The following is a 16,720-nucleotide window of genomic DNA, read 5'->3' as shown; positions in this document are numbered from 1 at the left end:
CTTTTGAAATTTAATTATCTCCGTATCGAATATTATCCATCGTATTTGTGCATGATGGGTTATGAGTAATTTGTTTGTTAGGAATATTAGTGGGTTATTATTAGTTTGTTAGTAATATTTTTTAATCAAATAACCTCTATAAATAGAACTCATACACAGTGTTTGTTGTATCTCTTAATTAATTAATTAGACAATGTTATTCTATCATTTCTACAGTACTTTTCTTCTCTATATATTTTGTGCTTTATGGTATATGGCTGCACTATGTATCACGTATATTTTTCCTCAAAAGCCATCTCATCTTAGATTTCTGATACTCATCATAATCTCATCAACCCTCCACAACCTCTAGATTTTTGGTAAGTCAACCGAGTTTTGCAAGAGCTAGTGATCATTTTTGACCTTGCTTCTATCGTGGATCTTGAACCATATCTTCTAACAAATGTAGAGGTAAATAGAGGAGACAGGGTGTCAAGTTGTGTATACTTGTATTTGTGATTGGATGATATTTCTAAAGTTTAAGTTCCACCTTGTTTGTTAGAAAATTCTAAAGATGGTAGTGATTATTTGAGAGTTTTGCCAAATCAAGTGAGTTTTGTCTTATGTAGTGATTATTTGTGACCTTGCTTCTATTTGACTTGGTCAATCTATCTTCATCTTATTTACTCTAACTTTCACATTTTTAAGATACCTAGTAATTTTTCAATCCTTTTTTTTTCTCATGTTTTCAACACTCTATTTCTCTTCTTCTATATGTTCTAGGGTTTAAATAATAGAATCTTGCTAGTTTTGTTGTATTAAAAAAAAGTTAAGACAAGCCTGTTAAATCCTGAAAAACTTGCATAACACAGATCAATAAAAAGTTTTTGAAGATAGTGTGAAGTCTCGCCTCCAAGACTACTCTATTTGTGACCAATTCAGTTTGTTGGCTTATGATTGGTTGACCACAAATATGAAGTTGTACATTAGCGATGGTTATATAAGGGAACAGGTGCTGACATGTAAAGTAAATGTCATGTTAGACAATATACATTGTAAAGCCATGTAAGATCCACATATGCAATTGTTAGCCAACTCAAAAAAATACTAACCCTATTATAGAACGGACTCAAAGTAGGGACTAATCCTTAATATTGGAAAGGAAATATAGGAACTCAACTCAATCTAAGTAGGGACTAATCCTTTATTTGATTCTTCTTTTCAACGAAACCTAACAAAATTAAGAAACTCCCCAAGATAATTGAAGAAGAGTTTCAAACTTTTGATGCTTATACATCACAGTATCACTCCAAACATAGTTTTTACATGCTAATAAACAATGCTTCATTCTTACATTTTACAAAATTATAGTAAATCCTTGAATAATGGGGTTGATTTTTATTGATTTATAGTCATTTTAAAGGAATGTTGACAGATAAGCAGAAAAATACAAGAAAACACGGAATGAAATTGATCTGGCAAGCCAAGTAGGCAGACGTTATTTTGTTATGATCCATATTTGTAAATTTGCGTCCTGTGTATGACTCTACTGTGACACATTCATGAGCAACAAGGAACAAAAGGTATGAAATCTTCAAATTTTCTTTTAGCCAATCCTTTTGTTTTTTTCCACTCAGAAAAGCAGGAAGGAAAAAGGAATTATCCTTAATTTTATGTGTTTCTAGTCTGAGTTCAACTTAATGTGATGCTTACGCATTATCTTCTTAAAATGCTGTTAAGGAACACAAGAAAATCTCTAACATGAGGCTATGTATAGTGTATTATGTTAGATTTCTCCAAAATGCCTAATAGAGGAGCAAGATCCTCAAAACTTCCTCCGTAAAGATACTCAGAAAGGGTGTTTGATGGGATCTTATTATTAAATTTGGTAGCTTCATCAGAAAGAATAAGCTTGTTAATCCCATTCTCCTTAAATTTTCAATTAACATTATATATATCTGAAGGAACTTCAGATTTTCTGGGCAAAAAAGGGGTCCAAATTCCAACATAAAATAATTGAATATTTTTCTTGTAAATTGAGTTTAATTGATGTGAACATATGAACATAAGTTTGCTTAGAATTATTTGCATAGAGTCTTACAACTACAAAACAAGAATTATTTTCTGGTCAACTCATTTTGCTGGCTTGATCAAACTAGGGAGACACATATAAATCTTAAGGGTTTCTTAAATTAATAATTATAGGAAATCAATAAGATTTTAAAACTTATGATTCTCACAAATAATAAATAAATAATACGTATTTTTTTTCATAGTGAGATTTTTCTTTGATGCACTTTGATTTCTTGAAAGATGAGAGAAATAAGATTTCATTGTGTAAGCTTGCGATAATTAGAGGATAGAGAGAATACTTTTCTGTCACAAAGAGGATTTTGTTTCACATTAGTAGATATTAATCTCGTTTATAACCACTATTCCTATTAAGTAACAATTATCTCTAAAAACTTCTTTTATTTAATCCTTAATCCTCACAAGAGACATTAATTCTATCATGTCTTCGGAAGAATCAAATACTCATATTTTCACATATCTTAGTGCATCATTATTCAAACATAAGTCTCAAATCATGTGATTCCTCAAGATTAGAAAATGTTGTAATAATCATAAAACTATTTGGTCATCTAGTACTCATGCTACATCTGCATAATTTGATCAATCAAATTTCTGATGCCTATTGCATCTGCCTACGTTCTAACAACTTTATTTTTCATTTTCATTTTTGTGGATAAAACATAAATTATAAATATATATGATGCTTTTGACATCTTCCACACTAAACCTAATTCCTAACCATTTGTGCTATCCTTCAGGAACAAAATTCTGGAATATTGATGCCAACTCATTACAAGACAGTGAGCAGAAATTACCAGTCACATCAAGAACAAGAATTATAGAAAACGAAATCAACAATAACAATGAGAAACCAGTGCAACAAAGTTAAATCACCATCAAATAGAGCCAAAGACTTTGAAAGGAACATGTTGGAGGACTTGTCTTGTGAGTCTAGCAGAGGATACTCTATGTGATGACAATTTTCTCACACGAGCTGTGTTAACAACTAAGTTGAATACTTGAATATAAACTTTTAAATATAGGAAACACTTAAAATATGGTACTACTCCTTCTCTAGACTCTCATATATACAAAAATAACTAATTTTACATTAATTTAAAAAGTTAATTCATATTATTTAATTTTAATTATTTCAAGTAAAAAATAATATTATTTTTTAAATATCCTTCATTGCAACTTGATAGTTGATATCATGAATTGAAAATAGAATTAGAATTAAATAAATGATGTTTTAGGAATGATAGCATTAAATACGAAAAAATTAGTTAGATTTTCTTATACTTCCTTTGTCCCTTATTATAAGATCCTTTTCAAAAATTCGTTTGTCCCTTCTTACAAGACCCTTTACAAATTTTTAAATGCATTAATTATTTTTTTTCTTACTTATTTAATTATTTTCTCGCGAAACATTAATGAGAAACAAGTAAATGGATAAAGAGAAAATAAAATGATAATTTTGAAATGATAGTATAAATAATTGACAAATTTAATGCGATAACTACTTTTCTTAAGGGGTGTGAATTAGTTGAAAGAATCTTATAATTAGGGATAGGTAATATTTAATTTTAACATACAATATTACATCACTTTTTTGCTTATATATGAGTCGAAAGGAAGTAAATTTTTATTTTAAAATTATTGATAATATTACCATTATTTTTGTTTTTTTATGGAATATATGTTTTTTTTTAATTTATAATTTCCTATTATTTTTTTATTTTTAATAAATTTTATGAATTGTTGTTATAAAAGCTTTAAAATTTAATTATAAAATTCAGTTTTAAAAATTCTCTTTGTAAGATAACTTTTCAACTTTATATTGATGCATCCATGGTTGAATTACAGCCTCAAGCTCCAATTTTGAAAATTATAGTCAGCTAGTATAATAATGGGGGTAGGCAAGAATATAAACAAAAACATTCATTAGAGGACGAAAATAAATTATGCAAACTATTTCAAGAAGAAAAATTAGACAATATTCAAAATATTAGAATTAGTCCTCAAATTGTAAAAGTAATATAAGAGACCAAAGAGTTTAACTCGGTTAAGTTGTGGACATGAGTTTGTTATAAATTTTTTAATATTTGAGTTCTATTTCTTCTTACAAATCAAGAAGAACATATTGTATAGATCATGTGGCGTCGAGACATTATAAATCATGAATAATATGTTAAAAGATAATTTTCGTTATTTGTATCTTTTTTTTTTAAATGAAAATATGCTTATACTATTCATTCATAATCAGAGGTTGGATACGATTAGGACTCGGATAAAAAAACATGTAGACTAACATATAATTGAGATATTCTTACCAAGAAATCAACAACTTGATTTGTTTGTCTATAAACAAATTGAATAGATTTCGAACCCGTTATAATACTAATTATTTGGAATTTTAATCATATTAAGTTTTTTCATACAATTTGTCTTTTTATAAATATCAGATAAGTTTTATTGGTTTTTATTTTTATGAATGTAAAACTTTTTAAAAAAAATAAAAAGTCAGGGATAATCAAAACAAAATTATAGGTTTATACTTTAGTGTGTCTTTGAATTTTTATTTATTTATTTTTTTTTACAAATCACGAATTGAGACAATTTTATTCAAATAAAATTAAATTATTGTGAATGGTAAAAAAATTTCTTTAACACAACTACATATTAAAAAATCGAGCTTGAGAATTTATTAAATCGAATATTAATTTTTAATGTTCTTAAACATTTTTAAGAGTTTTTTTTTTCTAAGAAAGGTAATTATTTTTTAGAAGTAATCGAACAATTAAACGCATGCTAAATTATTCAATTACCTTTCTTTAGTAAAAATGTCATCCAATTACATTAAAAGTATTATTTTAGTAGGCATTTGTTCGATGAGTTTTATCCTGTAAGAACATGTTTTTTGGTAGTCATAACGAAAAGTGTGCTGGAAAAAGAAAATGGGGGACATGGATGTAGACTTTGTACCTGCAGGAAAATTATGAAGAGACTCAAGGGAGTTAACGACTTAATGTCGATAAAATAAAATAAAAGTTAACCACTTAAGTTAGTCTTCGATTAATGATATGTTATTATGTTGACCCTTCAATAATGTTATTTTCTTTTTTTTTTGGTGTACTAATGTTATTTAATTAAAACAATACTTTAACCTAATTATTGTCATTCTAATTTAATTGACTTGTACTTAAATTTGTTTGTCAAGGAAAAAGGGTATTTTAAACATTCTTTTAATTTTTTTTTAAAATTAGAAGTTGAGAGTTTTAAACAATTAAAAATTTATTTATTATGTCTACCGTTTAATCCTGCCTAGGGTAGCTTTGCTATTCTTAGCCGGTCCCAAGCCCGGATAAAAGGAGAGGGTTGTGTTAGGCTTTCGACAGTCAACGTTAAACTTTGTCGAATCTCTATGACATGGATCAATTACGTAATAATGTGAATGCTAGGTCGTTGCCCGGAAGCAACGCGCTGTATGGCTCGAGTACAGTGTCAAAAGAGCAAGGGCCGCTGCATCGCCGCCCGGATGTAGTGAAAAGTAAGCAAGGGTTCCCACATTTTCGTGAACGGGTGTGGGTAAAGAAGCTAGTTCATGACAGGAGGATTCGCTTTGGTACATGGAATATAGGCACACTTACTGGAAAATCTATGGAAATAGTGGATGTTATGGTGAGGAGGAAGATCAATTTTATGTGCCTACAAGAAACTAAGTGGACAGGTGAAAAAGCGAAAGAATTAGACAACTCGGGATTTAAGCTGTGGTATACGGGAAAAATCAGATCAAGAAATGGGGTAGGGATTATCGTGGACAAGGAGTGGAAGAAGGATGTCGTGGATGTAAGAAGAGTAGGAGATCGTATCATAGTCTTAAAATTGGTAGTGGGACAGGACACCTTTAATGTTATTAGTGGGTACGCACCTCAGGTTGGGTTAGCAGAACACTTTAAGGTAAAATTTTGGGAGGATCTAGAAGGGGTACTTCAGGATATACCCCAAGGAGAGAAAGTTTTCCTAGGAGGGGATCTCAATGGACATGTAGGTAGCGTGGCTAGAGGTTTTGAGGGGGTGCATGGGGGTTTTGGCCTAGGGGAGATGAATGGGGAGGGTAAATCCATCTTGGAGTTTTCGGAGGCTTTGGATCTTTCTATAGCCAATACATGGTTTAAGAAAAGAGAGGAACATCTTATCACTTACAAAAGTGGAGGGACATGTTCTCAGATAGATTTCTTCCTTATCAGGAAGTCTGATAGGAAGTATTGCTTGAACTGTAAAGTTATCCCGGGAGAGAGCTTGACTACCCAACATAGAGTTTTGGTTATGGATGTAAGAATTAGAGATATGGCAAAGAGAAGAAGTCCTCTGGTAGCACCAAGGATCAAATGGTGGCACTTGAAGGGTGAGAAACAAGGAATCTTCCAACAAAAGATATGGGAGGGTTGGTGTGGACAGTCACAAGGAAGTGCAAATTATATGTGAAACAAGATGTCCCAAGAGATTATTAAAGTGGCTAAAGAGACGTTGGGTGAATCCAGAGGTTTTGGACCTAGGGGTAAAGAATCGTGGTGGTGGAATGAAAATGTTCAGAGCAAAGTTAGAGTAAAAAAGGAGTGTTTCAAGGAGTGGTCTAGGTGTAGAAATTCTGAAACTTGGGATAAGTATAAGATAGCTAGAAATGAAACCAAAAAGGCGGTGAGTGAGGCAAGAGCCCAAGCTTTTGACGGACTATACCAAGCTCTAGGAACCAGGGACGGAGAAAGATCTATATATAGGCTTGCTAAGGGTAGAGAGAGGAAGACTAGAGATTTGGATCAAGTAAAGTGTGTTAAGGATGAAGAAGGCAAAGTCTTAGTGCATGAAAAAGATATCAAGGAAAGGTGGAAGGTGTATTTCCACAACTTATTTAATGATGGATATGGATATGACTCTAGCAGTCTAGACACAAGAGAAGAGGACCGGGAACTATAAGTACTATCGTCGGATTCAGAAACAGGAAGTAAAGGAAGCGTTGAAAAGAATGAGTAATGGTAAGGCGGTGGGGCCAGACAACATACCTATTGAAGTGTGGAAAACTCTTGGAGATAGAGGTCTTGAGTGGCTCACCGAACTCTTTAACGAAATTATGAGGTCAAAACGCATGCCGGAGGAATGGAGGAGAAGCACGTTAGTGCCAATCTATAAGAACAAGGGGGATATACAAAATTGTGCAAATTATAGGGGAATCAAGCTCATGAGTCATACCATGAAATTATGGGAAAGAGTGATCGAACGGAGATTAAGAAAGGAGACTCAAGTTACTGAGAATCAATTTGGTTTCATGCCGGGAAGGTCGACCATGGAAGCGATTTATTTATTACGATGAGTGATGGAGCAATATCGCATGGCCCAACAAGACTTGCACTTGATTTTTATTGACTTGGAGAAAGCATATGATAAAGTGCCTAGAGAGATTTTGTGGAAAGCTCTAGAGAAGAAAGGGGTTAGGGTTGCATATATTCGAGCTATCCAAGATATGTATGATAGGGTATCGACTAGTGTTAGGACACAGGGTGGAGAGTCAGACGATTTTCCCATCACAATTGGTTTACATCAAGGGTCAACCCTTAGCCCCTACCTTTTTACCTTAATTCTGGATGTCCTCACGGAACAAATCCAAGAGATAGCGCCGAGATGCATGCTTTTTGCAGATGACATAGTCCTCCTTGGAGAGTCAAGGGAGGAGTTGAATGAGAGGTTGAAAACTTGGAGACGAGCTCTAGAAACACATGGCTTTCACCTAAGCAGAAGCAAATCGGAGTATATGAAATGTAAGTTCAACAAAAGAAGGAGGGTTTCTAACTCAGAGGTGAAAATAGGAGACCATATTATCCCTCAAGTCACACGGTTTAAATATCTTGGGTCTGTAATACAGGATGATGGGGAAATTGAAGGGGATGTGAATCATCGCATTCAAGCAGGATGGATGAAATGGAGAAAAGCATCGGGGGTGTTATGTGATGCAAAGGTACCGATCAAGCTAAAGGGAAAGTTTTATCGGACTGCGATAAGACCGGCGATTTTGTACGGAACAGAATGTTGGGCGGTCAAGAGCCAACATGAGAATAAAGTAGGTGTAGCGGAGATGAGGATGTTGCGATGGATGTGTGGTAAGACTCGACAAGGTAAAATTAGAAACGAAACTATTAGAGAGAGGGTTGGAGTAGCGCCTATTGTAAAGAAGATGGTGGAAAATAGACTTAGGTGGTTTGGGCATGTAAAGAGAAGACCGGTAGACTCTGTAGTGAGGAGAGTAGACCAGATGGAGAGAAGACAAACAATTCGAGGTAGAGGAAGACCCAAAAAGACTATAAGAGAGGTTATCAAAAAGGATCTCGAAATTAATGGTTTGGATAGAAGTATGATACTTGATAGAACATTATGGCGGAAGTTGATCCATGTAGCCGACCCCACCTAGTGGGATAAGGCGTTGTTGTTGTTGTTGTTGTTGTCTGCCGTTTAAAGTTTTGCTAAAATGTAAAGGACGTTTTAAATCCTAAAAAGTAAAAACATTTAGTAATAAATATTTTAAAAGATACTGTAACATTGTAATCATTATAATATCATTAAAAGATAAATTTAGGCATTTACAAAAATAAATTTAGCAGAACTGCACCAAAAAGAAATTAAAAAAAAGATTATATTCTTTAATAATAGATATGGAATGGAGCTATATGGAGGGGGAAATAATATAATCTGCAATTCTGCAGAATCAACACCAGACTCCCTATCACTTACATTATACTCAAGACATTTACTCAAATTTAGCAGAACTGCACCAATGTTTTTCCTTTCAAAATACATATTCTATTCTTCAATTTTATTGAACAAATAGACATGGAATGCACGTGTATGAAGGGGAAATCAAATATCTGCATTCTTCTGCAGAATCAACACCAAGCCCCCAAACCTAAATATACCTAGTCAAGAGCATGGAAAATTGGGGACACAACTATATAAAAATGTACACGGGGGGAATAAGTACAAATTGGGAACTCAACCTAAATCCACAAAAAATGCTAAATTACAGATTACAAATTCCAAAGGGAATATTTCTAAGATTAATAATGTTAAAGGAACACAGCCACACACACAAGGGGCTAGCATGTTAGGGGTTGAAGTTGCTTAAGCCTTCTTACAACCTGTTTCATTGTAGGTCTGGTAGAGAGAATGTCAACAGTACACACAACTGCTAAGTGAAGCACTTCTACCAAATCATCTCCAGGTCCTGCTTCCCACAACCCAGCAGTGAAGAACTCCTTTGCCCTTCCTTGCTTCAGTAGCATGCATGCCCATGCCACTATGTTGAAACCATTTCTATAAGAAGAAAACGAAGGATCCAATGCCTTCTTGTCTGAGAGCAACTCCAGAAGCACCACACCGTAGCTGTACACATCAGCCTTATCAGAAACACGGCACGTCATGGCATATTCAGGTGCAACATAGCCGAATGTTCCGGCTACACCAGTGGTAGCATGTGTCTCTGAAGTCCCCAGAAGTCTAGCCAACCCAAAGTCAGATAGATAAGCATTGAAATCATCATCCAACAAGATGTTGCTGGGCTTGACATCGCGGTGAAGAACGCGGGGAACACACGTATCATGCAGATAGGCGAGTGCACGGGCTATGTCTAATGCGATCTTGTGAAGAATTTTCCACTCCACATCCCTTGTGGACCTCTCCTGGATAAACTTTTCGAGATTACCACCTGATAAAAAATTGTATATGAGAAACATCTCTGTTTCACAAGCATGATAACCAATCAGAGTGACAAGATTTGGATGATGAAGCCTCCCAAGGGTCTTGATCTCAGCATGGAATTGTTGGACACCTTGGAAACGTCCAACTGCAAGTCGTTTGACTGCCACCAGGATTCCTGGTGATATCTCTGCCTTGTATGTTGTGCCAAAACCTCCATTCCCAATACAGTTACCTGCATTGAAGTTTCCTGTGGCTTGGACTACAGTTTCAAACGTCAATGGGAACCCAATATCAGTGAACACTGTAACTTCTTTTCTTATAGAACTAATAACCCTGGACCTTGGCTTCCACTTCCGAGTGTAAAAGAATAGAACAATCAGGGCTATAAGGACCAAAACAATGGCTGAAGCAGAAGTTATAGATGCTATTTCAATAGAACTGAAGCCATTCCCACTCTTCTTGCCTGTAGTAGCTGGTGCTGTTGCATCAAGTGGCCCTAGTTGCCCTGATGGCACGGTCAGCGAAACTCCACGGCAGGGACTTAGAAACGGATTCCCAACAGCACTTCTGCATTTAATCAAGCCACTATTTGAAGGCAAGGATCCAGATAAGTTGTTGAAAGACACATTGAATGCGGAGAGTGTAGTGACATGTGCCAAACCATTAGGAATGTGACCAGAAAGATTGTTGTTATTGAGCAAAACATCTGTCAGATTTCTCATGTTTTCAATAGCCTTTGGAATCTCACCAGTAAGAGAGTTTGAAGAAAGGTCCAAGACTTCTAAAGAGTACAACTGCCCCAGGCTGATAGGAATTGAGCCATTCAACTTATTACCAGCCAAAGAAAGAAACTTCAGATTCTTCATCTGGCCAAGGTTGGTGGGAATCTGGCCTTGTAACTGATTCCTACTGAGGTTCAGAAATACAAGAGAGACCAAATTCCCTACATCAAGGGGAATCGTTCCTGCAAGTTCATTTCCAGACGCATCCAAAAATTTCAATGATCTGCATATTCCACCAAAATTGGAAGGAATCTGACCAGATATCCTATTATAACTGACATTTAAAAGCAATGCATCTAATTCATCACATTTCTCAAATAAAAAAGTAGGAAAAGGTCCTGTAAGATTATTTTCACCAACAAGAAATGTGTAACCGCACTTCTTTCCCAGCCTGTCATGTGCTACTGGCAACGAGTGAATGTCAGTAAAGCTGTTTTGCCCAAAGTTGTGAACAACAGAAGTGCCAACTCCCCCCATTGACGTGAAAAGTGATCTCTCACGAACCTTTGACATAAAAAAGGATGCATACCGCGGGGAAGCATTGCCATCTGCAAACAGATTTCCATTCCAGGAAGGAACAGGGGGACAAACATTGTTGGAGAAATCAGGAACTGAACCAGATAACATGTTCCCACTAACATCAAACACACTCATACAGGGAACTCGGAGTTCCTCAGAAAGCTCCCCTGTAAGATTGTTAGAGCTTAAATCAACAAAATGCAGCTTCTTGCAAACACCAAGCTGGTTTGGAAACTCCCCACTGAAAAAATTCTGAGCCAAATTCACCATCTCCAAGCTCTCACAACCGCCCCAACTTCCCTGTAAACCACCTTCCAAATTCACCATGGGAGCCCACAATATCCTCAACTTGGGAAGCGACAAAACCTCCACAGGCATTGCCCCTTCAAAATAATTCAACTGATCATTCACAGACCCCAATTTCTCCAAATCACCAGCATCAACATCCCCACGTGGATCGAATAGATTCGACAGCACAAGCACTCTCAACTCCAAGCAATTCCCAAGCTCCCGCGGCACAGAGCCGCTGAGAGTGTTCCTGGAAACATCCAACACCTCAAGGCTCTTAAGTCTCCCAAGCTCACCCGGAATACCCTCTTTCAACAAATTGGAATACAACAAAAGCGTCCTCAACCTCCCACAATTCCCCAAACTCCTTGGAATCGCTCGAACAATCGAATTCGCAGACAAATCCAAATGCTCAAGGTTCCCACAATTCTCCCCAATCTCTCTTGGAATAATCCCACTTAACTGATTAAAAGACAGATACACCCCTCTAAGCCTCCCTACAAAACCGGGAACAGAACCATTCAATTCATTACCAGCCAAATTCAAAACCTCCAATCTCTCAAGAGACCCAATTGAACTAGGTATATCCCCAACAATCCTATTAAACGCGAGATTCAAAACCCTTAAATTCTTCAAGCCATTGATTCTGAAAGGAAGACAGCCACTTATCAAATTCCCTTCTAAGTCGAGAACCTCGAGGTTCTCCATGCCCCAAATCGCTTCGGGGATTTCACCCTCCAACGCATTGAAGGGGAGCGACAAAACCCTAAGCTCCGTGAGCTCGGCGATGAAGCTCAGAGAAGAAGCGTTTCCGAAGAGAGAACCTTTGCTACCGGAACAGGTTCGCCGAATTCCGAAGCCGTAGAGAGGGAATTGGGAGAAATTTGAGCACGGGGGAGATGTTCGGTTGTTGCCGCCGGCGCCGGTGACGTTGACGGCGACGACTCGGGAGTTCGCGTCGCAGAGGACGCCGGAGAAGGAGCAGTGGCCGGAGTCAGAGGTGGCGGTGGCGGAGGTCCACGTGGAGAGAACGCCGGCGGGGTTGGAGAACGAGGCTTTAAGGCGGAGGAGCGCGGATTTGTCCGAAAAGGGCGAAACGGCGTCGTTTCGCGACGCGGAGAAGAGGAAGAAAACAAGGAAGAGAAATTGTGTGAGGGAATTCCATTTGATCGCTGAACTGCTGTGAGAAAAAGAAGAAGAAAACATCTCACAGTGGAAGAAAATTGAATCGAACTGTGAGACCCAAAACCAACCTTGTTACCCGTTTCTGAAAAACCCTAATTTTGATTTTGTGTGGTGTTGAGGGGGGGAAAAGACGATAGAAAATGATGGAGAAGACGGAGGAACAAGACTCAGAGACTCAACAACACAACAGTATTGTCTTCGCAAAACGCGTTTTTTCTTCGTTTTTGTTTTTTTTTTTCATATAAATTGTTTTTTTAATTGCTTTGACACATAAGTAGACCCTGAACTGAACTCTGAAGGCCTGAACAATTTGGAAAATTTTAATTAAGTCTCAAATTAAAAATATAATTAGGTTATTAATTTCCTACCAGTTTTATAACTTAGTGATTAAAGATTAAAGTTAGTAAAACTGTTAGGAATTAATTATTTTCTAGGTTGGATTAATTTGGGTATCCAATATTCATTGGCTCACGGTATATGATTGTGATCGGCTCAAGAATTTTATTTCATAAATAGATCTTTTTCATTTATGTGAGCTAAGGTGGTGTCAATCTTTGAATTTCTGGACATTAATTCTAAAAGTCGAACTAAAAAAATATTAAAGAAATTACAATTTTTTTAATTGATAGATTTAAAATAATTAAAGAAACTGTTGTTGTATTAAACCTTTTTAAATATGTTTCTAAAAATTATGAGTGATATTTTAGGTTATAAATTAATCCTATATAAATTTCAAAATCATTCTTATAAACTATAAACTATAATAATAATTTAGGAAAATACACCAATTGATCAAAAGTGAGTGAATGAAATATTAGTACATAATTATTTCAGTTTTATTAATGGTGAGATTGAGTTATAATTATGTAGTTGTATTCAATGCTTTAGAGAAAAAAATGACATATAATAATTTTACTCAATTTGATTAGGATTGTTTTTTTAAAAAATATTTATAATCTCTTAAAAAACCTTATTATCAATATAAAAAAATTATACCCTTGATTAATTAAAAAATCATTTTCAATTTTTTTTAATCAGCAAATCATATTCAAAAATAACTTTATTGTAAAGTTAAACAGACTTAACATGTGTATATTTATATTCTTATATTAATATTCAGGGTGTATTAGTCTTTAAAAATAATTGATGTGAAATTTATTAAAATCAAGATGAAATTCTTAGAATTGACCTGTCTGTTGTTAAAGCTTCAAGGGTGGAGTTTTTTTTTTATATAATTTTTAGTTTAAAATTTCTAGATGGAGAAGAGTTTCGTGGTGTTTGGAAATTGGGACTGGGTGGTGATGGGCCCGCAGGACATGGCAATTATGGTCATGTGGGGACCACACGTAGTCAAGAAACGAGGAAACCACACATCACATAAAATTCTAACATGGCTGGCCCTGTTCGTCTGCACATGAAAAATATCAAAATAGTTATTATTATTATTAATTAATTAAGATAAAAGATCAATTTAGTCCTTACTTCTCATCTTAATTAATTATTGAGATGAGAAGTAAAGGATGCATTAACTAGGAAGATCCACTAAGAATACCTGAAGATGAGTACAAATTCCTTTTCAGTTCAAATGACTTGTTCATATGTACTATCTTAAGTTATATGATCCCTTGTGTATGTAGGCAAGTTTTATCTAGGGGATGCAGGTTTGATGCTTAAACATCAAATTCTAACACCGTATCATGGTGTTCTTTACCACTTAAAGGAATACTCAGCTAGAGGGCAGCAAAATCTGAAAGAGTTATTCAACCTGAGACATGCATCTCTTAGGAATGTAATTGAGAGAATAATTGGTGTTTCAAAAGAAGAGATTTTCCATTATAGCTAGTGGCTCAGAACCACACTATGGATTTGAAACTATGAAAAATATTGTATTAATATATTGTAATCTACACAATTTTTTATGGAACATGGGTAATCATGACTTCTTATTTAAATAAGTTGATCATGAATTTGATCAGAGTGAGACAGATAGATCTCAAACGCAACAATGTGATAATGATTATAGACTAATCGAAAATTTTCAAAATAAATTACAAAATGAGTATGAAATATGAAGTATGAACCTTATTGCATTTTGACATTTTTGTTGTGTATGAACAATATTCCCTTTTATGAGATGTGTATTTATTATAAGCATCATTATGTTTATTGTTGTATGGACAAATCTTTATATTAATTTTATAGGCTGGAAAATGAACAAAGAAAATGATGAAGGAACAAGACAATCGTCTACTTCATGCAATGATAGATAAAACAAGACTAGGCCATAGAATACATGGAAGTTGGACAAGTTAAGCTATTGTAAATATTGTCAAAACATTGAGAATCAGGATTGAAGGATGTTACCAAAAAACATGTCACGAATAAATTAAAAAAAAAATGAAAGATAGATGGAGTTAAGTCCATGACTTATTTAGTGGGCTTAGTGGATTTTCTTGGAGTCCACACACAAAGAGGTTTGAAGCTGAAGATGGCGTGTAGGTAGAACTCATAAAGGTAAATTTTTTAAAGCATTTACTTATATTTTATTGTCTATCATTGAAGTTCAATTTCTATTACATTGGAATGTTTATTGCTATATGATATAGAATCAAATGGGAGTTGAATTAGTAATCAACTAATTAAAATAGACTTAAATATGTTTTTAATATCTAATAAATATTTGACTTTTGTGTTTATTTTTTTTTATAAATTTTTATCTTGTATTGAATTTTTAATAAAATAATTATTTTATTTATTATCATTGATACTTTTTTTAGTTCTTGATAAATTGGGTTTTATTATCATTGATACTTTCATATGTAATTAGTCGGACTTAAAACAAATTTTACTAATTTATTTGGACTAAAAAATAGTATTAAAGACTAAAAATAAAATTATTTTATTAGAGACTCAACATAAAGAAATTTTTTATTAGGAAATAAACACAAAAATTGAGTATTTATTAGGGATAAAAACATATTTAATCTTAAAATATAACAATATCTTCATGGTTAGTGTTCTTACATTTTTTAATGCTTTCGTGTATGCTTTTACATGTTTACTACATAGGGCCTTCTTTAATTTCTTCATTTTTCACCTAAAAATAATTACTTTTTACTTGTTGGTGTGTGGATGAACGAAAAGAGAATATGTATGGGGTTCGCTTGATCATAATATAGTTGGCCAATTCTAATATAAAATCAATCTTGTACCTAACCCAATGCTGCAAAATGTGATAGGCCTGACGCTTACAACACCATCAAGCTAGAAACCAAAATTGAGTCTTGAATGATGAAGACAAATGAGGAAGATAGTGAGCAAGGAAACTAAATTGTGTAAATGAACAGAAAGATTGCATTAACCTTTTACAGAAACAATAGTTTCACATTTATACAGTTAGCATAGGAACTCTGCATTCTAAAACCAAGTTGCAGATCAATTCTCAAACAAAATTACCTGAAATAACAAAAATACCTGAAATAACATAAATCTAACAAACTAACTACCATGTACAACTTATCAAGGGCTGAATTGATAACTATAACAAACTCCAAGCTTCAACACTCCCCCTCAATTCAGATCCTTCAAGCTATTGACCAGTTTACTACAAATCTAATTGAACCTTGAAACTTGAAATGGCTTTGTCATTAAATTTGCTAGTTGTTCTTCTGCTTAACAGTATTCCTTAACTACATTACCTTTCAAAACTTGTTCTCTGATATAATGAAACCTAAGCTCAATATGTTTGCTTCTGCCATGCAGGGTAGGATGTTTGGCCAAATTAATAGTAGACTTGTTGTCAATCATCAAGCAGATAGGTTTCCTTTCCCTTAGCTTCAATTCTTCGAGTAGATTCATCATCCAAACTGCTTAACATGCACCAAGTGATGCTGCCACATACTCAGCTTCACAAGTGGATAAGGCTACCACATCCTATTTTCTAGAACTCCAAGCCATTGGTGCATCATAATACATGAATAGACATCCCCAATGCTTTTCTCATGTTTTGGATCTCTTTTCCAATCAGAATCTGTGTAACCAAACAGATCTGGTTTTCCTGATTCAACTTCAAAAGGGAACAACACACCATTATCAATTTCCCTTTTAACAAACCTCAACACTTTTTTGGCTGCTTGCATGTGTGACAC

General features: G+C 34.6%; 1 protein-coding gene across 1 annotated transcript; it reads right to left on the bottom strand.

Moving 5' to 3' along the window:
• Positions 1-8,774: 8,774 nt before the first annotated feature.
• Positions 8,775-12,841, bottom strand: LOC100802574 (LRR receptor-like serine/threonine-protein kinase RPK2). The gene has a single exon (XM_003554868.5). It carries the CDS (start codon positions 12,591-12,593, stop codon positions 9,198-9,200), a length of 3,396 nt encoding a protein of 1,131 aa, XP_003554916.1. The 5' UTR covers positions 12,594-12,841; the 3' UTR covers positions 8,775-9,197.
• Positions 12,842-16,720: the final 3,879 nt, after the last annotated feature.

Source organism: Glycine max, chromosome 19 (assembly GCF_000004515.6).
Source record: "Glycine max cultivar Williams 82 chromosome 19, Glycine_max_v4.0, whole genome shotgun sequence".
Taxonomy (NCBI): Eukaryota; Viridiplantae; Streptophyta; class Magnoliopsida; order Fabales; family Fabaceae; genus Glycine; species Glycine max.
This window is presented reverse-complemented; position numbering and strand designations above follow the sequence as displayed.

Excerpts from the sequence above, each read along its gene's own strand:
- LOC100802574 (XM_003554868.5), bottom strand. The coding sequence starts at position 12,593 with ATGTTTTCTTCTTCTTTTTCTCACAGCAGTTCAGCGATCAAATGGAAT.